Source organism: Bufo bufo, chromosome 8 (genome assembly GCF_905171765.1).
Source record: "Bufo bufo chromosome 8, aBufBuf1.1, whole genome shotgun sequence".
Taxonomy (NCBI): Eukaryota; Metazoa; Chordata; class Amphibia; order Anura; family Bufonidae; genus Bufo; species Bufo bufo.
Genome location: NC_053396.1, coordinates 187,011,256 through 187,035,638, shown reverse-complemented (window position 1 = coordinate 187,035,638; position 24,383 = coordinate 187,011,256). Strand labels below are relative to the sequence as shown.

Genomic DNA, 24,383 nt, shown 5'->3' with positions numbered 1-24,383 from the left:
CCCTGAAGATTAAAAAAACAAGTCGGGCTAACAACGAACTGGGTCATGATGCCGCTGGGTAAGCGCAGCTGTGGTGAGGTGATGGGAAGGGATTTTGTGATTGGGTTGTGTTGCACAACCCCCTCTAACCCTGAACACAGTAGTTGAATGTTCGTGAGCCAGGATGGGAGGGCCTCAGTTTCACAGAGAACGCTGCGGGCTGCACCAGTGTCTACAAGAAATGGCAATCTTTCTCCAGCTACATTGAGTGTCACTCGAGGGGCGGGACCAGCAGGAGGAGTGTGAACCACCATGTAGGTGTTAACCCCTCCTGACACTGGCTTGCCGGTGTCCTATTGGTTGTTGGGTGGGGGCGGTGGCATGCTTTCCTGCTGCTGTTGCTGCCACCATTGCTGATAGGAGGGCCAGAGGTGTTGACTGCGACAGTTCCTTTTTATATGTCCCGGTTTTCCACACCCATAGCAGGTACATGTGGGGGGGCGGTATTAAGGTAGAAGCGCGTATGCCAACTTACCACAAAACATAGCCATTAATGAATAATATCTAAGTTTGCACGCCTGCATAGTACACGAAAAGATAGTGTTCCGGAAAAAGTGTCTAAGTCCGCGTGCATGCGCAAATGTGCGTGATGTATCACGAGGTCGTGGATCGGGAGCATAAGAAAATATCTATAAGTCTGCGCGCATGCGCGAGTGTATATATAAGACATCGCGGGAGTAGAATCGGGAGGAATTAGAAAACTTCTACAAGTCCGCGCGCATGTGCGAGGCTACATGACACATCGCAAGATGATGACACATTTAGCTCTGACGATTATGAACCTATTAGAAGAACAAGGCGTGGCACTAAGTAAGAAATATATGACGATCTGGCATATCATTGGTAGTTGAAAACATGTGATAAAATACGAATCTTTAAGAGATGGTCTCCGTCCCAGCACTCCCCCGAAGACGCTGGGTGTCCAGCGAAACATGTCGGGATGCAGGGTGTATGAGTGTCAATTTTAACTCAGAGGCAGTGAGGGAGCTCCACAATAGGAGTGAATGTATAGCTATATAGGCGACAAGAGTTTACTGCTATAAGCAAATACAGGCCATAAATAATAGTGGCAACAAACAGCAGCTGTGAAACAACAGTGATTATATTGATCAATAAGACAGAGCTGCCCGCACCACTGATAGTTTTAAAGGGTTTCTGTCACCCCACAAAACTCATTATTTTTTTTTTGGATAGTTATATTCCTTATAGCGCGATATAGGAGAATATAATAGTCTTACTTACTTTCATGCGGCCGATTCTTTAGAAAACAAAGTTTTATAATGTAAATCAGGGCTCTACCAGCAAGTAGGGCGTCTACTTGCTGGTAGCCGCAGCAGAAAACCGCCCCCTCGCCGTGTTAATTGACAGGGCCAGCCGTGATCTCCTCCTCCGGCCGGCCCTGTCAGTATTTCAAAAATCTCGCGCCTCTGGTCATTCAGCGCAGGCGCTCTGAGATGAGGAGGCTCGTCTCCTCAGCACTCCCTCAGTGCGCCTGCGCCGATGACATCACCGAAAGAGAAGACGTCATCGGCGCAGGCGCACTGAGGGAGTGCTGAGGAGACGAGCATCCTCATCTCAGAGCGCCTGCGCAGAATGAACAGAGGCGCGCGATTTTTGAAATACTGACAGGGCCGGCCGGAGGAGGAGATCACGGCTGGCCCTGTCAATCAACACGGCGAGGGGGCGGTTTTCTGCTGCGGCTACCAGCAAGTAGACGCCCTACTTGCTGGTAGAGCCCTGATTTACATATTATAAAACTTCGTTTTCTAAAGAATCGGCCGCATGAAAGTAAGTAAGACCATTATATTCTCCTATATCGCGCTATAAGGAATATAACTATCCAAAAAAAAAAAAAAGAGTTTTGTGGGGTGACAGAAACCCTTTAATTTGTCTATGTATTGTCAATGTATGGATAGTGATAAGTGATGAAAGATTTTAAAAGTAAATAAATAAAAGTAAAGTTTTAGTCAACTTAAACAGTACATGATCCAAAGACGTATTTAGGTCCAGTTGGACCATCAATTAGCTTGCTAAAATAGTAAACGTTGACATGTACTGTGAGGTCAATTGATATATAGTTGGGGGGCGGTCCCCATTCTCCTCCCCTGACATGACGGCAATCACAGCCGCCCTGGTTCTCTAGTTGTTCCTTTCAAGTCCTTTGGCAACTTGTTTGAGTATGTCTATGGGTAAAGCCTTCCACTCGGGGTAACATGTGGTTAGTGCTTTGTTGATGTCCGGTCTCAGACCCTCAACAAAGGAACGTGATAGAAGCCTAATGTGTACGGGCTCGTTCACGCTGAACCCCATGTCCCTATAATTTTGTTTCACTCTCTGCACAAATTTTTCCACTGATTCCATCCTGTCCTGAGTCATGTCTTGCAGCGTGGATGACTGGTCAGCTAACTTGTCCTTCGCCCATTTTTCTATTCCTGTTATGAAGTCATACCCCTATCCAGAGGTATGGTCATCATATCCGCCTTCTGGCTTCTTGAGTTTATCCATAATGAGGGCAGAGTATTCTCCAGTTTTGTTCTCTACTATACTTTGTAGATCTGACCACGTACACCCATATGTCTTGTATATTTGATCTAATTTACGGTAAAACGGCATGGGGTGGGTCTCGGGGTCCGGCAACTGACTGACAATTGAATACAGCTGATTTGGTGGAATGACACATATCCTCCTCCTCCTTCTTCCCGACCATCACTTGAACAACCTGCTGTGGCAGACTGAATGTGCCATCAAGATTTATCATGGGATAGAGTGCTTGAACTTGTGGGCTTACAGGCAGGACGGAGGGATCTGGGTTACCGGGGGTTAACAGTCCAGCCGTTGGCGTCGGCTGGGAATATGACGGTGTCTCATTCAGAGCTGTGGGTAGGAGGTACCAGGGAACTACAGGAATGTGGCTATGTGGGTGTGAAGAACCACATGCGAGGCACGTAACAGGGGAGGGAGGATTCTGTTGCCCACATACGGCACAGGTCTACCCCCCGCTTCTTCTTGATGACACAATTATTATAAGGTAGCTGCCCAGGCATACAGTAATATCTACAGTGGAGCCACACCTCCACTGCACTTACTATCTTTTCATCAGTAAGTTCTTTGCTTCTCATTTAACAATGCTCTCCATGTATCAACACAAAGAGTGCCACCTTTCCACATCTCATAATATTTCTCCAACCTGGGTAAACACTTTATGAAGCATTTCCCTCTCTTGTCCGCCAGGTACTGCTCCGGTAAGCAGAATCCCTTCGGGACACTTTCAACATTTCCCATAATGTAATATCTCCTGAAGACATCTAGTCCGTAACCTGTGCTTGCACCCTGTGTTCCTGAACTACCTAAGTTCATCTTTGAGTCAGACACTTAGTACACCTTTAGACCAGTTCTGACCACCTCCTCCCCTTCTACTATCCGGACAGACGCCTCTGACTGTACCGCGATGTAGGTAAATGAGGTAGGCTTCCTTATTTTGTAACTCTGTAGTTTATACACAGGTGCTCAAGGTCATAACGACGCCAGAACAACACATAAAACACAGTGTATCAAAATCTCATCAATTACTGTGGGGTTCTTACTTACGTGCCCTCAAAGGCACCGCAACTGCTGCCGCACCCCTTCCTCAGACAGATGACAAGAGGCTACACCAGAGGACACAGTATAGGCAAGATTACTCGGTTTTCTTACCTCATATCACGGGTAGCAATCCTGGTGTCCGTTGGTGCGCCCCTCCTACATCTGATCTCCGGGGGAACAGGAACAGGGGGGTCCAACCTTCGAGCCCCACGCTGGGCGCCAAAATCTTCTGGTTCTGATCAATGGTCAGGTAGGTTGATACACTGCTCCAAATTAGATAGCTAGATACGTGCATGCACAGCGAGAGAAATAACACTGACACTCTATATAAGGTCAAAGCATAGCTCTAATTTATTAGGTGGGGGATTCACATTATATACCCTCCATATTAGTGGGAGGAGTGGGCTCACATGATTGGTCTTTTAGCAAGAAGGAATGTAAACAGGCATATGTATGATAGAGGAATTCCTGACAGTTTCAAGTTTTTGCTGCAAATAGTTTCAATCATAGAATGCATACTGGGGGTTGTCTCTCAGACAGACACCATTTTGAAAGTGCCAAGCAAGTGTCCGTATGTCTGTGAAGGTTCTCATTCATCCAGGTCATGGTATATCTGTAAAGAATAAATCAAGGCAACTGGACTTACTGTAGATTTTCTTGAAAACGTTTCACTCGTTCTTCCAACGAGCTTTCTCAATTCTGAGTGACTGTACAAGAATTCTCTGGGAATAAATATGTAACTGAATCAACATCTAGTAATTATACCCAGCATGGGGTCAGAGGTCATTATACCCAGCATGGGGTCAAAGGTGTTGATTCCATTACCCTAATTTGAGTCAATCACCTACTGACTCCAATTAGGATACTGAAGGTTAACATATGCTTTAACGCTATCCTGGAGCAGCGATTTTCAGTTTTTTGCATTTTTGTTTTTCGCTCCATGCCTCCCCAGAGCCATAATTTTTTATAGCCTTATGAGGGCACATTTTTTGCAAGACAATCTGTAGTTTTTGATAATACTATTTTTGCGTGTGTATCATGGATATTAGCTGGAGTTCCAAACAGTGGGCCTCTGGCGGCTATGGCTCTCGCTCCGCAGCTGATGCCATCTTTAAAGACCTGACATCCGTCATTCATATACGGTGGATGTAGAGAAGAATTTAAAGTCAAGTTTAAAGGGAGTCTTTCACTAGGAAATTCACTGATAAACGAGGCACATAACCTTGTAGGCGTAGCTCAGCTGAATGCAATGATATCTTTCACTTGGCGATCCGTTGCTTCATTCTGGAGAAAAATGTGCAAATGAGTATTTAAGTGCCCCAAAGGTGGGCCCAAGCCTCTCTCAGCTGAGCTAGTCCTACAAGACGTATGTAGTACCTGGTTTATCTGTTGATTTGCTGGTGACAGACTTCATTTATAATGTCAATTTATATACTAACACATTTAAATATGACACTTAATTAACAAAATAATACTGATGCTATGTTTTTTTTCTGTTACTTGATTTCTCAATTAGCTCTATACCACATTCCCCTCTGTAATGCCCTACATTCCTGGTCCTCACCAGAAGATGTTCAAAATTGTCGACAACATGAAACAGTTTATAAAGGATATGGTGAAAAGCCACCGAGCCACCCTGGATGAAAACTGCCCTCGTGACTTCATAGACTGCTTCCTCATGAAGATGGAAGAGGTAACATATTTATAGGGTTCCACATCAGCAAAAAATTAAATATCTTCGAAAAAAAGATGTCTAAAGCATTCATTCTATTGGTTGCCATGGGCAACACTGCGTTTTAATGTATTAAAGTCCTAATGTATTAAATCAGCGACGAGTGTGTGGGGATTTGATAATATTTGAAAATTAAAATAACAGCAAATTATATATTTTTAAAGAAAATAAGAATCCAAAATTGGTAACAATTGATCATTAAAATAATGATGGAATTATTATTTTTTTTAGGAAAAAAAGAATCCAGACACCGAATTTCATGATGAGAACCTAGAGGGGACAATATTCGATTTATTCTTTGCTGGAACAGAGACTACAAGTTTGACATTGAGATATTGTTTTATTATACTCTTGAAACATCCGGAAATACAAGGTGATTAGTGTGATGTATTTTTATTTAAATAATACAGTACTCATACATTTGTGTGGCTATAGAAGTAATGCTGCTTTCACATCTGCGTTTTTGTTTCCAGTTTTGAGATACGGCAGAGGATCTCAAAACCAAGGGAAAACGCATCCGTTTGAAAAATACAACCAGCTGCATCCGTTCAGAATGGGTCCGGTTGCATTATTTTGAAAATGAACATGCCGGGTTTGGCATCAAATACTATTGTAAGTCAATGGGCGCCAGATCTGGTTGTTCGTGACTGAAAAAACGGATATGGCACCATTGACTTAGGCACACGACCGTAGTTCTGGTCCGCATCCGAGCCGCAGTTTTTCAAATACTATTGTAAGTCAATGGGCGCATGATTCGGTTGTTTGTGTCTGAAAAAAATTGATTTTATGCCAGATCTGGTATGTTTAGTTTCCCATGCCAAACACAAAAACACTGCTTGGGATTGCACGGCTCCCCATCATTGTACCCCTCAGATGCCGCGTTTATACATGATCGCAGAATCTGATATTAATAACATAGTGTAAAATGTAAAAAAAAAAAAATACTTACCTGATCCATTTTCTCACAATGGGCAGGCCGCCGCCATCTTGCTTGAAGATCTGGCAAAAAATCTTTCACGGCCCAAGATGACATCTACTTTGTGGACTTCAATTCGCTCATCACTATCTATAATAAACCCGGAGGTCCCCCATAGAAGTAGCGGTACTGTCACGGATGTTCCCGTGGCAGGTACCAGAAGATCAGAGAGACTGGCAACACATGGGTTAAATTGACAAGTTCGTAGTGGATCTTATTGTGTCTGTGTTTTGGCAAATGCCACACCCCTTGCTTCCGGTGTTGCTTGTTGGTAATTTACATTCGCCATAAGTAGCCGCTTCTCACTCATGGAGGTGCGGTTTATAGATATTCTTCCTGTCTTCTTACTAGCTGGTCGTTTGTACTCTGTGGTGCCTCTGGAGTTGCCAGTTTTCTACTTTAAACTAAGTCTTGTGTTTTCTTTTTGTATTGTGTTTGTTATTTTCCTTGTTGTTTGTATCTGGGCCTAAGACAGAGACTTCCATTTGTCCATCTGGGGAGGAATGGGTTGTCTCTGGTCCTAACCTTATTCCAGGGCCTTATAGGGAAATAAGGGACTAGGTATCCTGCATATGAATATTCCTACCTTTAAGGTCTAATTCATATTGATAGGTAGTTAGGGATTAGGGTTGTTTAGGAGGTGACCTGTTCTTCCCTAGTTTCCAGGCCCAGTTACTGTTCCCCTTCCCTCCTGTGTTAAGTGTGGAGTTTTTCCCCCACACTGATTGTGACACAAATACTGTCCCAACAAGTTTCCCCTTATAAATAATCAAAGGTTCATCCGGAGACCAACAGTATCAATATGGTAATAGTATGCCATATACACAAAATACATAACTGATGAAACATAAATCACTGGAGCGCCCCAGACCAGTAGACATCTGTGATGAGGTGGAGGGACTACATCAAAGATAAAGTACTTTTAACAATGTGCACACGATAATGTACTTGATATATACTTAAAAAACAACTTAGCTGATACAAGTCGATACAAAGACCAATCCAATCCTCTCACAGATGTAGGATACACGGCTGGGGGGCTCCAGGGGCAAGTAAACAGCTCCATTTTGCCAGAGACTCACATTGCTCACATTTAAATCATAAGATAATTGGCGGGTTAGCCCTCAATTCGTCAGCTCATTCCTAGGCTCCACCCCTCAAAATCCCATGACCAGAGTACAACACAATTATTGGGGAGCAAAATGAAACAAGCCACCCCAAATATCTCAACCAATAGTCCTCGGACACCACGCGTATGACTCACATGGGATCATGATAACCCCTCCCCAAAGCTTGTCAAGCCTCTTTTTGGGCATGGGAAAGCTCAACGAAGATGGTGATGCGCTCCACCTACGGCGATCATGGAGAGCATAGTCACGTGATGCAATTCGCGATCACGTGGCTCAATCCAAAATGGCTGTGCGTTCCGTGCACGATGACCGTGGAATGCATCAGGCATTTATTAAGTCTGTCTAGAAGCGCTAACCACGCATCCAGTGGCTCGAACACCATGGTACTGTGTGTCCCCCCCTACATCCATACCATCCCCTAATACACTATACATAGGGGTAGCAGGGGATGCCATATTTAGTAGATTCATGGTATTTAGAGCCATTATATGTAAATACAGACCACCAATCCTGCACATTGGGGACAGAAAAGACACTCTGTGAGGAAAATTATGTGACAGATCAATCATTCTATTTAGTGATTAGACCTCCATATAGGTAGCCACCATTAATATACTATACAAATGCAGATATAGCGTGGCAGGGTATAAACTGTGGGGGAGGAGATGCAGACCGGGCGAAAGGACTGCGTATCCCGATCTCCCCAGCAGCGCGTATATGGTCACCAGGATTACTGGTACAGTGGGAACAGGAATTAACAAATAGTTTGCTTAGGCTCATGAGTTTACTTCTTAAAGGAAGAAAAAGTTTTCTTTGAAAAATCATCAGTGAGATTAAAAGAACTAATTGACCTGGCGTTGTCCTTTATGGCTGACCCTGACTTTAATAAAAGAGAGTCTTCCCTACAGACTGCAGTAGAGAGCTTTCAGGGCCTGATTAAGGAACGCAAACACAGGCAGTTTAATAAAGACCTCAAAGTGTTCAAAGAAAACAGAGCAAACCAGCTTGATAATAAGCCACCACCCCTTATGAATCGGAGATATCATCCTAAGAACTGGAATTCTCAGATTTAGAATCCACCCATTTTAGACGTAGAACCAACTATAGATGTGGTCAAAGGGGTGATGGTAGAGGATGGTTTAACAACAGGAGATGGCCAAGGTCAGGTGGTCAGAGGGTAAGGGGGGGCGAATCATCGTCATCTTCCTCTTCACCCATGTCTTCCTTTACTACCTCTACACCCAGCGCCCGGGGGGATTTTTTAGCCCAAGGCACTCCCTACCAGTTACGGGACTGAACAATGGTGGGGGAGGAGTAATAGAAAGGGACAAATTACAAATAATTAAACTCTCTTCCCGCGTACTCAGTGAGACCTGTTAAAAAAAGGGAATATCATTTGTTCCCACGACTAAATTTGACCCTTTTTCTTGGATTAAAGTTCTTCATTTGTTTTCAAGAAAATTAAAATGGCACAAATTCATGAAATATAACAATAAACTTACGTGTGAGCAACTTGGCATTCAGGATAGTGAGTTTGCAGATCTTAAGATATTTGTGGACCTCCTGGAGGAAGGTACACGGAAACCAGGACATGGCCCTTTTACGGACCTTCGTCCAAAGAGTAAAAAACTCCCTCCCCCTATGAATTATGACTACATAGATATCCTTCTGCAAATGGGTGCTGCGGATATCGAGAAGCTATCCTTATCTGCATCATTATACCATAATCTCTCTGGTTCTGAGACTGAGGCCCTTATGAGTTTAGAAAAAGAATCTTCGATAGTTATTAAATCTACTGATAAAGGGGGTAACATTGTTATTATGGATTGCAATCAATACAGACAAATGTGCGAATGTTTGTTGAGTGATCGCGACTGCTACCGCATTTTATCATCTGACCATACCGAGGTCTTTCTTAAACAACTTGTGTCCATTCTTGATGAAAGCCTTAAAATAGGTGTCATCAGCGAGGATGAATACTGTAACGGGGTTCCAAAGGTGCACTCGGTCCCCCATTGCCCGCAGAACTGTTGCTTAGCTTTGGGAATGAGGATCTGTGTTTGACGTCATTCCCAGGGCGGCTTTACTGCTGGGTGGCTTCCTGCTCCTAAGTCTGCCTTGAGCGCCGAGCTGATCACTCAGTGCTCAACTGGTTGGTCTGTCGGTCATGTGACGCTGGCCACGTCACATGACCCTCACTCCCCACTATAAATACAGGCAGCCTGCTAGCCACAGGTTGCCTGTTAATTTCTAGGTTCCTGGCTATTTGTTGGACTGCTGAATACTCACCTGATTCCGTTCCCTGACGATCCTTTGCTTGCTCCTCCTGTACTGCGCATCCATCCCGGTATTGTGACCTCGGCTCCCACCTGACTACTCTCTTAGGACTCCTTTTGTACTTCTCTACTCTCCTGTTATTTGACCCCGGCTTCTCCTGACCATTCTTTGCTTAACCCTTTGTACTGCGTAGCTCTCTTGGTTCTGACCCGGTCCGTTCATGTTCCGTATTTTGTCTTGTCTGTCTTCCCTGCACGTATCCTAAGTTAGGGACTGTCGTCCAGTTGTCCCCTGTCATCAGGACTCGTGAGGCAAGTAGGCAGGGCCAGGGGTGAGGGTGGAGCGCAGTGGTCACTATCCTTCCCCCTGTGTGTGTGTGGACGTGACCGTTACAAATACCACTTTCTGAGGCCAAGTTAAATCCAGATAGTTACTTTTTATGGATTACCCAAGATCCACAAGGGTTTATCTCCCTTGAAGGGTCGTCCTATTGTATCTGGGGTGGACTCGATAACCCAGAATAGTGGTATTTATATCGATAAGATCCTTAAAGGGTTTGTTTCAGCCCTTCCATCCTTCACGAGGGACACAATGGACTTCCTAAGGAAAATTGAAACCATTAATCTAGAACCATCATGCTCCCTTGCGAGCATTGATGTATAGCTCTATTCCTCCTTCTAAGGGGTTGATTGCGGTAGCAGATTTTTTAAAGACATGGGCAGTCTGTTATCAATCTCATAATGAATTCATGCTGACTCTCCTTGAGTTTGTTCTGACACACAATTTTTTTCTGTTTGATTTCCATTTCTTCCACCAGCTCAGGGGACAGCTAAGGGGAGCCCCTGTGCCCCCACTTATACTAATCTCCTCCCGGGCTGCTGGGAAGATAAAGTGGTCTTCCCTGATAATCAAGTTTGGTGGTGTGACAAAATTGGCTTCTGGACACGTTACATAGACGATGTCTTTGTGATCTGGAATGGTGACCTTGACAAATTTAAATAATTTGTCAGGATGTTGAATAAGAATGAGATTGGCCTGGCTTTTACCTTTGAGTTTCATCCAGATACATTAATATTTTTGGATGTCAAGGTCACCGATGAGGTAGACAGATTTGTCACAATTACTTTTAGGAAGACCACTGCTAAAAACAGTCTTCTTCATTGGGACAGTTACCACCCTACGAACCTAAAGAAAGGGATACCCCGTGGTCAATATTTGAGGATAAAAAGAAATTGTTTAGACCCAGAGAGCTTTTATCATGAATCAAGGAAGCTCAATGACAGCGAGAGGTTATCCCCAATATTTCTTAAGAGATGCATTCCAGAATGCTGAAATACTGGAACAAATTACCCTCTTGGTCCCCAAGGAATCTGATTCCGGAGTGGGGGGTCATTAGGATTATATCCACGTTTTATGTTGAAAATCGTAAAGTAGGGAAATAATTGATAAATACTTGCCAATCCTCCGAATGGATCCGGATGTGGCTGATGTACTGTTACTTCGTCCAAGTATCACATTTAGATGAGGTCAATGCTTGCGAGACCGCCTGGTCCACAGCCACTTTTCATGCCCAGTTCCGACAGGGACATGGCTAGACAGGAAACAGTTTGGTATTTTCCATTGTGGGGCATTCTCAGCCTGTCGTTTCGTCAGAAATACATAGATAAATATATGTCTGTGAAGGTTCTCATTTATCCAGGTCATGGTATATCTGTAAAGAATAAATCAAGGCAGCTGGACGTACTGTAGATTTCCTGAAAACGTTTCACTCGTACTTCCAACAAGCTTTCTCAATTCTGAGTGACTGTACAAGAATTCTCTGGAAATAATTATGTAACTGAATCAACATCTCGTCGAATTCTTGAGTATGTCAATGACATCAAGAAAAAGAACAATTCTCCTGTGGCAAATCACATCTGGCAATGTCATAATGGAGATCTTAGGTCTGTCTTTTTCAGCATTGGAACTTATAAGAACTTTCCTCCTTGAAAAGGTGACTGGGACCGTAGAATCCTCCAAAAAGAAACAGAATGGATATACAGGTTCCGGTCTCAGGCACCTTGGGGATTAAATGAGAGACTTACTTATTCCTGCTATATTTGAGGCTAGCTCCTTTCTGTGTATAATCAGCTTTAACCTCCTTTATGAGATGGAAATTATTATCGATGCATGAATGTCACGGTGGGAAGTGGGGGGAAGTCAAAGTCAAGTATAAAGGGGGAGTAGCTAGGCCAGGACGCCGGGATCAGGGAGCAGGTCACCTCCTATTGCGTCCCTAATCCTCGCCCTAACTCCTAACCGTATGAGCAGACCTAGATGGTAGGACGGCTCATACCCTGGATACCTTTTGCCCTGAGTCGCACTGAGAATCCCTCACATAGGAGCAGGGGAGAGATGACCTGTTCTTCCCAGACACGGAGGAACAGGAGTCTCAAAGGGCCTAGCTGCAGGGAAAAGTGGAAGACTGAATACAGCAACAGAGTCGACAGGTAAGAACACCAGACAACACGCTTACCTGCCGCTGCCTCCACGACTGGAACCCGTGCATACGTACAGGAGCCCACACACCAAACAGGACTCTGTACCAACAACACCACACACAGGTATCCAGCACACCTGATACTGCCTGGGCCAAATACAGCAATGTGCATGGCAGCCCCAGGCAGCACTGCATACAGACTTATGTTTCACCCCTCCGGGAAACCAGCCCCCTTATGGAGGTAGACAAGTAAATGTCTAGCATACATGCTGGATGACAACACCAAACACACCAAACATGGAACAATAAGCTAGACATAACACACCACATACCTTACCCCACACCAAACATACACCACATGTAAGAAAGGGAAGACATAGCTGGAGAACCCGGGAACACATCTCAGATGACATCGATGTCCTACAAGGTGGCCCTCAAGGACTGGGCAGAAAGAACACCCTGGACTGGAGCAGAGCTCCAGCACCAATGATGGCTGGAGTACCACTGACTCCAGCCAGGGAGCCACAGGTAATAAAACCCAAGTGACCACACCCAGTCAGGGAGTTAACCCTTCCAGAACCAGACAGAGGGAGGAAACCACTAAAAGGGGAAGTGCACACACCAGCAAACAAGCAATACGTTACCACAGGCAACAGCATGCGTGGCAACCATGTCACGGCGCACACAGCAAAAACCGAGACACTGCCACCACATGCCATAACAGCAACACATTGCCCAGGGCAACTGCAAGCATGGCAAAAGTGTCATGGCGCACACAGCAAATGCTGTGACAATGAAGCGTCATTATTCTCATTATTTAAAAATGGTACTTCATCTGACCATTATTTTTGTATCATATTGGATATACTTTTGCAGTCATGTGTTCTGCCTTGGATGTGGATTTTACATGTGCTACATCTTCTGTATTTCTCAATAAGCATACTATTTTCCCCAAACAGAGGTTCAACAACCATTATAGAACAAAATTGGGGTTTTCTTTCCCCCGGTCTGCATTACCTCCGCCATGAATTATACCCTGCAGCACTATATCTGTATTTGTATAGTATATTAATGGTGTCTACCTATATGGAGGTCTATTCACTAAATTGAATGATAGATCTGTCACATAATTGTCCTCACAGAGTGTCTTTTCTGTCCCCAATGTGCAGGATTGGTGGGCTGTATTTACATATAATGGCTCCAAATACCATGAATCTACTAATTATGTCATCCCTTGCTACCCCTATGTATAGTGTATTAGGGGATGGTATGGATGTAAGGGGGACAACATGGTACCGTAGTGTTCTAGCCGCTGGGTGCGAGGTTAGCGCTTCTAGACAGGCTTAATGAATGCGTGGTACTCCCTGCCTGATGCGTTCCAAGGTCATCGCGCGTGGAACGCACAGCCATTTTGGATTGAGCCACGTAATCGCGGATTGCATCACGTGACCATGCGCTCCACGATCGCCGTACGTGGAGCGCATTACCATCTTAGTTGAGCTTTCCCATGCCCAAAACAAGGCTTGGCAAGCCTCATCATCCCATGTGAGTCTTAGGACGCATGGCGTCCGAGGACTATTAATTGAGATATTTGGGGTGGCTTGATTCATTCTGCTCCCCAATAATTGTGTTTTACTCTGGTCATGGGATTTTGAGGGGCAGAGCTTAGGAATGAGCTGACGAATTGAGGTCTAGCCCGCCAGTATCTTATGATTTAAAAGTGAGCCCATGTCTCTGGCAAAATGGAGCTGTTTCCTGGCCTCCTGGAGCCCCCAGCCATGTATCCTACATCTGTGAGAGGATTGGATTGGTCTTTGTATCGACTTGTATCAGCTAAGTTGTTTTTTAAGTATATATCAAGTACATTATCTTATGCACATTGTTAAAAGTACTTTATCTTTGATGTATTCCCTCCACCTCGTCACAGATGTCTACTGGTCTGGGGCGCTCCAGTAATTTATGTTTCATCAGTTATGTATTTTGTGTATATGGCATACTATTAACATACTGATACTGTTGGTCCCCAGATGAACCTTTTATTATTTATAAGGGGAAATGCAATAGAACAATATATGTTGTGTCAGAAAGTGATAGGGCTGTGTAAGGACAGGTTAGCCCAGGTACGTGGACAGAGTGCACCTACCATCTTGGTACATTTCTGGGCTGAGCAGTTTTGCAACGGCAAAAGTAGGGACAGATCTATTTTATCTTGATTTTCTGCCCCTGTAATAGAAATTGCCTGTAACCGTCCTTAATAATGACATCTTTTTGGACTATATTTATCATGGTCTATTCTGGACCTTATGTACCTTTTGTATTTTAATATATGTAGATTAAAGGTTAAGTTTTAGGGAGTTGCCCTCAGAGATTTGTGTTTTGTTACAGCACCTGTCTTTCAAATTATCCTAATACCTATTAGTGATTTTGTTAATAATGATACTAGTCTGAAAAATATGAGCAATGTTGTGTCTTTTATCTTTTTCAGAAAAGATCCATAAAGAGATTGACAATGTAATCGGGAAAGATCGTTGTCCATCAATAGAAGACAAGAGTAAAATGCCGTATACAGAAGCTGTAATCCATGAGGTTCAAAGATTTGCTGATATTGTCCCTTTAGGATTGCCTCATTCTGTCAGCAAGGACACAACCTTCAGAGGATATGACATACCAAAGGTATCTGGGGGAATAAAGCTACTCCTTTTGGAGACCGCAAAGTTGGACTTGTAAATCTTTGTAAGCCAGACAATCCTTTCTGGGAAAGGGGAAGCAGTATCCCCGCCCCCCCCCCTTCCTTCCCCCCCAATCTCTGGCAAAAACCTATTAAAAAGCTGTGTGCAGATGGGTTGCTTCTTCTTATGGAGAAGGTTCTGGTTTTGGGTTATATCCCATTCCTGATCCAAGTCATGATCCAAGGCTTCTTGAAAGGGCTACACATTGATATGTAGAGTATCTATCCTAGAGGTAGCACTAGGGAGCCAGCTTCTGTTCTCCTGCATAAGAGTTTATTATTATTCTAATCATATAACATACTCTACTACTCTTCTTAGGGCTGTTTCACATGAGCAAGTCGATTGCGGTAATCATGCTCCATGTGTGAGTGTGATCCTCCGCTCTGGACTTGCAGGAGTGCACGGCTTTATCATGATTTATAATGCTATGTGTCTCTGCTTGACCTTATTTCTACAGAATCATACTGACAGCTTTATGTCAATGACGTCATTGGCCCACAAGTAAGAAGCAGGGAAGAATCATGTGTTCGCTTCAGATGGAAAAAAATTATGAATATTCTAAAAACAAATATATAGCCCTATATTCTTTAGTTCTATATATTCATTTTTGATCCACGCCTGTATTGAGGCAGCCAGGAAATAGCCGTTTTTTAACTTGATTCGCCGCGAATATATTCGGATCAAACCGAATTTTTCCCAAAAATGAATACATTTGGAAAAAATTTGCTCATCTCTATTTACTAACTTTCAGGGTACCGTGGTGTTTCCAGTCCTGACCTCTGTGTTGAAAGACCCAAACCAATTCAAGAACCCAGAAGAGTTTGATCCTTCACACTTTCTTAACGAGAATGGTTGCTTTAAGAAACATGATGCATTTATGCCATTCTCTTCAGGTAACCTGATTAGTTGATCAACAGTTTTTAGCTAAGTTGAAAAAAAGTCTGTAACCTATGGCTGAGCTGGGTGAAATTCATATTAGGGCTTGTTCACACGACCGTGGTTTTGTTCTGTATCCGAGCCACATTTTTTGCGACTCGGGTGCAGACCCATTCCCTTCAATGGGGCTGCAAAAGATGCGGACAGCACTAGGTGTGCTGTCCGCATCCGTTGCTCCATTCCGTGGCCACGCAAAAATTATGAGTCATGTCCTATACTTGTCCGTTTTGCGGAGAAGAATAGGCATTTCTATAATGGGCCTCCTGTTCCATTCCGCAAATTGCAGAAGGCACACGGGTGGCATCCGTGTTTTGCCGATCCGCAATTTGCAGACCGCAAAACACGGTACGGTCATATGAACAAGCCTTTAACCTGGGTTTGGTATTGGAAAATATTAGAGGACGTTTGTGGTCGTGGATCTATACTGTGTTTTATGACCAAAACATTCCTTGACAGTGCTTAGAAATCAATTGCCTTGCCCTGTCTTTATAAAGACACATCATATTAATGTTACAACCATCATATGAAAAGGTCAGAGCTATTGTCCATAGTAGAAAGGTTCTTCTCATTGACATATCATAACAAAAAGGACAATGTCTTTATTAAGGCCCCTTTTACACGGGCGAGAATTCCGTGCGGGTGCAATGCGTGAGGTGAACGCATTGCACCCGAACTGAATCCTGACCCATTCACTTCAATAGGGCTGTTCAGATGAGCGGTGATTTTCACGCATCACTTGTGCGTTGCGTGAAAATCGCAGCATGCTCTATATTCTGCGTTTTTAACGCAATGCAGGCACCATGGAAATGAATGGTGATGCGTGAAAATCGCAAGCATCCGCAAGCAAGTGCGGATGCAATGCTATTTTTACTCATTGTTGCTAAGGCGACGAGGGATGAATTACCCGCCGGGACTCCATTTACTTTATTATTTTCCATTATACCATGGTAATAATGGAAAATGATAGCATTCTTTAATTCAGAATGCTAAGTAAAAGGTCCATTGTGGGGTTAAAAATTTAATAAAATGTAACTCATCTTATCCACTTGATCGCGCAGCTGGGCTCGTCTTCTTACTTCTTCTTCTTGCAGGACCTGGCTGGAAAAGGACTTTCGGTGACGTGGTGAGCGTGGTGACGTCAGTGCAGGTCCTGCTGAATGAAGATAGAAGGTTCTATTTCCAGCCAGGCAAGAAGAAGAAGAAAGAAGACGAGCCCGGCTGCGCGATCAAGTGGATGAGGTGAGTTAATTTATTTATTTTTTTAACCCCACAATGGACCTTTTACTTAGCATTCTGAGTTAAAGAATGCTATTATTTTCCATTATAACCATGTGATAATGAAAAATAATAAAATATACAAAACACCGATCCCAAAACCGAACTTCAGTGAAGAAGTTCGGGTTCGGGTCTGGGTACCACAGTCAGTTTTTTTATCATGCACGTGCAAAACTCACTGCACCCGCGCAATAAAAAACTGAACATCGGAACGCAATCGCAGACAAAACTGACTGCAATTGCATACCTACTCGCACGATTTTCCCTGATTGCAGACGCAACGCATCCGGACCTAATATGGACACGCTCGTCTGCAAGGGGCCTAAAGGGACCTTTCTATGGGCCGAGAATTGCATAGATCATTCAAAGTAATGCTCGTTAGGGATGATCTAGCAGTGTAAATGTACAGCCGATTTTCCCGATGAACGAGCAAAATGTTTTTTTATCAGGTAATTGAATAGTTTGTGCGAACACAAAAATCCTCATTTCCCGACAGCAGATTATGCTGTGTAAACACGATCTGCTTCCGGTATACAATGAGTCATGGGGAGTTATGGGGAAGAGGGATGGCGTTAGCGATCGTTCCTTACCATCTCTAGAGGAGATCGCTGCATGTAAATAAAACGGTCTCCTCCACCAGTAAGCAGCAGATTGTCAGTAAGGAATGCTTTCTTCCCAACAATCTGATGTAATATCATCCCGCGTAAAGAGACCTTAAAGGGGTTGTCCGGGTTCAGAGCTAAACCCGGACATACCCTTATTTTCACCCAGACAGCCCACCTGAGGCTAGCATCGGAGCATCTCATGCTCCGATGCACTCCCGTGCCCTGTGCTAAATCGTGCAGGGCACAGGCTTTTTTGTTTTCAATAACACACTGTCACGGAAGGTGTACAGCAAACTAAAAGACACAAAAGGAAGATCTGACTGACTGGATCCAAAACTAAGGAACCAAAGGGATAGCCCTGCAACAGACCTGGCTCTCTCCCTAACTGCTCAGCATATCCTCGTACCTCGACTGTATAACCCCTGAACACCCTATAATAGTGAGGGGACACGACCACCGGCTCCCTACACTTGATACGGAGGGAGTCAGGGTCACCTGGGATCCAGCAAACAGGAAAATACAAATGAATGAATAAAACTTATCTGTAGAAGACTCAGTAGTAGCATCCAGCATGCATACACTCCAGGAAGTTGTATAAACCGCAAAGTAATGCAGTATGGGAAGGGATTTAAAGGGATGCAATCAGTGCAACTACATGACAGCTGAGAGAGGCTAACGAGATGAGGAAACTAAAGCAAAACAAAAGAAACCTCAAGTGGGAGGTTCTGAAGAACGTCTGTCAGAGCTTCTCAGATGTCTGGTGGTGACAGTACCCCTCCTTCTACGAGTGGACTCCGGACACTCAGAGCCCACCTTCTCAGGATGGGACCTATGGAAAGCCCTGATGAGACGAGTGGCCTTAATGTCCGTCACTGGGACCCACATCCTCTCCTCAGGACCATAACCCTCCCAATGAAGGAGGTACTGGAGAGAACCGCGGACAACACGAGAATCCACAATCCTAGAGACCTGAAATTCAAGATTACCATCAACCACAATCGGAGGAGGAGGAGGCAAAGACGAGGGTACAATGGGTTGGACATAAGGTTTTAATAAGGACTTATGAAAAACATTATGGATCTTCCAAGTCTGAGGAAGATCAAGATGGTAGGCAACAGGATTGATGACGGACAAGATTTTGTAAGGCCCAATAAACCTAGGACCCAACTTCCAGGAGGGAACCTTCAATTTGATATTCTTAGTAGACAACCACACCAGATCACCAACATTCAGGTCCGGACCAGGCACACGTCTCTTATCCGCCACACGCTTATATCTCTCACTCATGCTCTTTAGATTATCCTGAATCTTTTGCCAAATAGATGACAAAGACGAGGAGAATCTGTCCTCATCAGGTAAACCAGAAGACCCCTCTCCAGAGAATGTCCCAAACTGCGGATGAAACCCATATGCACCAAAAAATGGTGACTTATCAGAGGACTCCTGACGACGGTTTTTTAAAGCAAACTCAGCAAGGGACAAAAAAGAACACCAATCCTCCTGATTCTCCGCCACAAAACAGCGCAGATATGTCTCCAGATTCTGATTGACGCGCTCTGTCTGGCCATTCGACTGCGGGTGGAAAGCAGAAGAGAATGACAACCGAACCCCCAAGCGAGAACAGAAAGCCTTCCAGAATCTGGAAACAAACTGCGTGCCCCTATCAGAGACTATGTCTGAAGGAATACCATGCAATTTGACAATGTGATCAATAAATGCCTGTGCCAGCGTCTTAGCATTGGGCAAGCCAGGAAAAGGGATGAAATGCACCATTTTGCTAAAACGGTCCACCACCACCAGAATCACAGTCTTCCCCGAGGAACGAGGCAGGTCCGTAATGAAGTCCATGGAGAGATGTGTCCAAGGACGGGAAGGAATGGGTAACGGAAGAAGAGGACCTGATGGCCGTGAATGAGGGACTTTGGCACGAGCGCAGGTCTCACAGGCTGCCACAAAACCCTCAACCGACTTACAAAGCGCCGGCCACCAGTATCTCCGAGCGATGAGATCCACTGTGGCTCTTGCCCCCGGGTGCCCAGCAAGAACAGTATCGTGGTGCTCCTTAAAAATCTTGTGTCTTAAAGCGAGAGGCACAAACAACCTCCCAGGAGGACAAAGATCAGGAGCCTCTGACTGGGCTACCTGAACCTCTGCCTCCAATTCAGGATAAAGAGCAGAGACCACCACACCTTCAGCCAAAATGGGACCCGGGTCTTCAAAATTCCCATCCCCCGGAAAACAACGTGACAGGGCATCCGCCTTCACATTCTTAACACCAGGGCGGAAGGTGACAACAAAATTAAACCTTGAAAAGAACAAAGACCATCTGGCCTGTCTCGGGTTCAGACGCTTGGCTGACTCCAAGTAGGCCAGATTCTTATGGTCAGTAAACACGGTAATAGGGTGTCTGGCTCCCTCTAGCCAATGGCGCCATTCCTCAAAAGCTAACTTGATGGCCAACAACTCCCTATCTCCCACATCGTAATTTCTCTCTGCGGAGGAGAGTTTCTTCGAGAAAAAGACACACGGTCGCCATTTGGCAGGAGAGGGACCCTGAGACAAGACCGCACCCACACCCACCTCAGAAGCATCAACCTCAACTATGAAGGGTAGAGAGATATCTGGTTGTACCAAGATGGGAGCGGAAGCAAAACTCTCCTTAATATTAGAAAAGGCCTTACGCGCCTCTACCGACCAGGAGGAAAAATCTACCCCCTTTCTAGTCATATCAGTGAGTGGTTTAACAACAGAGGAATAATTCAAAATAAACTTCCTGTAATAATTGGCAAAACCCAGAAAACGCATCAGCGCCTTCTGATTCTCAGGAAGCTCCCACTCAAGCACAGCGCGGACCTTCTCGGGGTCCATGTGAAAACCAGAAGCGGAGAGAAGAAACCCCAGAAATTGAATTTCTGGAACTGCAAACACACATTTTTCCAGTTTAGCGTACAATTTATTCTCCCGCAGGATGAGCAAGAACTGACGTAAATGTTCCTTATGAGTTTTGAAATCAGGAGAAAAAATCAAAATGTCATCTAGATAAAATAATACAAATTTCCCCATTAAATGATAAAAAATGCTGTTTACAAAATGCTGAAAGACGGCTGGAGCATTCATCAAACCAAAAGGCATAACCAAATTCTCAAAATGGCCCTCAGGGGTATTGAAGGCCGTCTTCCATTCGTCTCCTTCTCTGACCCTGACCAGGTTGTATGCCCCTCTTAGATCCAATTTGGAAAAAACTTTAGCCCCCACAATCTGGTTAAACAGGTCCGGGATCAGAGGAAGCGGATAAGGGTCACAAATTGTGATACTGTTCAGCTCCCTGAAATCCAGACATGGTCTTAAAGAACCATCTTTTTTCTTAACAAAGAAAAAAACAGCGGCAACAGGTGACTTCGAGGGTCGTATGTGTCCCTTTCTCAGACTCTCAGAGATATAAGCACGCATAGCGACCCTTTCAGGTTGGGAGAGATTGTATAAACGAGATTTAGGCAGCTTGGCGCCTGGGGTGAGATTAATAGGGCAATCGTACTCCCTGTGAGGGGGCAATTCCTGAACACCACTCTCAGAGAACACATCCGAAAATTCAGAGAGAAAAGATGGTACACCTGTTTCAGAGGTTTCTTAGTAGAAACCTCTGAAACAGATGTCGTGAGACAATTCTCTCTGCAAAAGTCACTCCAACCATTTATTTGCCTCGCTTGCCAATCAATGGTGGGGTTATGTTTAGTGAGCCAGGGTAGCCCCAACACTAGAGGAGTAGGTAATCCGTTTAGGACGAAACATGACACATCCTCAACATGAGTATCACTCACAATCAAACGTATATTGTGAACTATGACCTTTAACGATTTCTGAGAAAGTGGAACGGAATCAATAGCAAAAACAGGTATATCCTTTCCCAAAGTGCATACCAGGAAACCATGAGTTATAGCAAATTGATTATCAATAAGATTGACAGCTGCTCCACTATCTACAAAAATCTCACAAAAAATATTATTGCTCTCTAGCGCCACCCTGGCAGGTAGGACAAAACGGGAACTACAAGCAAACTGAAAACCTTCAATTTCCACATCAACCTTGCCAATAGTAACAGATGGAACGTTTTTAGAGGATTTTTTTATTTTTGTTACTTTATTACTCTCAAAAAACTGCCTGAATCTCCTAGAGGGACAAACATTAGCCAAATGATTTATACCTCCACAACAGAAACAAACCTTCCTATGAGAGCTGAATCCTCTATTGTCAGAGGCAAGCAAACCCAGTTGCATGGGCTCCTGCTCAGAGGGAATTGAGAGAGACTGAGACCCATGTGCACTGAATGAGACCGCCGCACTTTCCTTGGACTGAGTATGACAGGAAGGAGTGATCTCTCCTCTCTCTCTAAGACGCCTGTCAATACGAACAGCCCGAGACATGGCAGAATCCAAGGAGGTAGGTCTCCCATGAAAGGCAAATGCATCTTTCAATCCCTCTGAAAGACCATGGCAAAATTGACTTCGGAGTGCAGCATCATTCCAACCAGTATCAGCTGCCCATCTCCGAAATTCTGAACAGTATATCTCTGCGGACTGTTTACCCTGTCATAAAAGATGTAATCTAGACTCAGCCAGAGCAATACGATCCGGATCATAATATATCTGACCCAGGGCTAAAAAAAAATCATCCACTGAACAGAGGGGCCGTGCCCCCACCGGCAGTGAAAAGGCCCAAGACTGAGCGTTATCCCTGAGCAGCGAGATGATGATCCCCACCCTCTGCTCCTCATCACCAGAGGAATGGGGAAGTAAGCGAAAAGGGAGTTTGCAAGCCTCTCTAAAATGAACAAAATTCTCACTACCCCCGGAGAACGTATCCGGGAGCGAGATCTTAGGCTCAGAACAAACTCCATGAACGCAAGCTGAACCGGTCACCTGAAACTGTGAAACAGTTTTACGGAGATCTTCTACCTCCAATGAAAGACCCTGCATGTGTTCAGTCAAAAGTGAAACCGGATCCATGCTTGAAACGGTTTTGGCGGTTTATAATGTCACGGAAGGTGTACAGCAAACTAAAAGACACAAAAGGAAGATCCGACTGACTGGATCCAAAACTAAGGAACCAAAGGGATAGCCCTGCAACAGACCTGGCTCTCTCCCTAACTGCTCAGCCTATGCAAAATTCTCAATGATAGAAGATCGCATATCCTCGTACCTCGACTGTATAACCCCTGAACACCCTATAATAGTGAGGGGACACGACCACCGGCTCCCTACACTTGATACGGAGGGAGTCAGGGTCACCTGGGATCCAGCAAACAGGAAAATACAAATGAATGAACAAAACGTATCTGTAGAAGACTCAGTAGTAGCATCCAGCATGCATACACTCCAGAAAGTTGTATAAACCGCAAAGTGATGCAGTATGGGAAGGGATTTAAAGGGATGCAATCAGTGCAACTACATGACAGCTGAGAGAGGCTAACGAGATGAGTTAACTAAAGCGAAACAAAAGAAACCTCAAGTTGGAACTTCTGAAGAACGTCTGTCAGAGATTCTCAGATGTCTGGTGGTGACACACTGCCGGGCGGTAACTTCCACCCGGCAGTGTGTTTGGTGACGTCACCGGCTCTGAGGGGCGGGCTTTAGCTCTGCCCTAGCCGTTTTACTGGCTAGGGCAGAGCTTAATCCCACCCATCAGTGCCGGTGACGTCACCGGGGTTCCTGTCAGCCCCATGGAGAGCCCCAGTACGTCACCAGAACTCCTAAAAATGCCTTTTCCCTGCGCAATTTAGTGCAGGGCAAAGGAGAGCATCGGAGCATGAACTGCTTCAATGCTCATGTCAGGGGGGCTGTCGGGGTGAAAATGGAGGCATGTCCGGGTTCAGCTCTGAACCCGGACAACCCCTTTAAGTACACAGTACTAATGTAACAGAAATAAATATGTCCCTGGACTATCCCTTTTGTGCACTTATTGAGTTAAGAAAACTCATCAGATTTAGCTTCCCTAGAGTGGAAAACTACCAATATCCAATTTTGCTTGACTTCTTAATATGTATGCTGTATCTTCTTAGGCAAACGCTTATGTATTGGAGAAGGCCTGGCTCGCATGGAGCTCTTCCTCTTTATCACCACCATACTGCAAAAGTTCACCTTGGAGCCTACAACAGACAGAAAGAATCTGAGCATAAGACCTAAGCCCAACACCAACGCTTCAACACCTCATTCATACCAGATGAAGATTGTCCCTCGCTTCTGAGTTGAGGAAAAACTTCTTGCATAGAGGAAACCAAGAAGATCTAGAACATGCAAATAAAAGAAAGCTCTAATTTTTTAAGAGTTTTTCTGGGATTTTATAGGTCATCAATATCAGATCAGTGGGGGTCCGACACCCAGCACCCCCGCAGATCAGCTGGTTGAAGAGAAGGCTGCTCGCCATCATCAGTGCAGCACTTGCACCGCATGTGACCTTCTCTTTAACCAGGACCCCCGTCATTCTAATATTGATGAACTATCCTGAGGAAAGGTCATCAATATTAAAATACTGGAAAACCCCTTTAAGAATATCAATTAAAACACACACACACACACAAAAAAATATAAAAAATGTTAAAAAATAATATAAGAGACTACGGTACTTTC

General features: G+C 44.4%; 1 protein-coding gene across 2 annotated transcripts in view; it reads left to right on the top strand.

The window, feature by feature from the left end:
• Positions 1–24,050, top strand: part of LOC121009408 (cytochrome P450 2A13-like) — a 210,177-nt gene extending 186,127 nt beyond the window's left edge. For both annotated transcript variants that reach the window (XM_040442515.1, XM_040442514.1), the window contains exons 5-9: positions 5,138–5,314; positions 5,585–5,726; positions 14,701–14,888; positions 15,696–15,837; positions 23,816–24,050. In XM_040442515.1, coding sequence (XP_040298449.1) covers positions 5,138–5,314; positions 5,585–5,726; positions 14,701–14,888; positions 15,696–15,837; positions 23,816–24,000 — 834 coding nt within the window. In that variant the 3' untranslated portion in view covers positions 24,001–24,050. The remainder of the gene's footprint in view (positions 1–5,137; positions 5,315–5,584; positions 5,727–14,700; positions 14,889–15,695; positions 15,838–23,815) is intronic.
• The last annotated feature ends 333 nt before the right edge of the window (positions 24,051–24,383 follow it).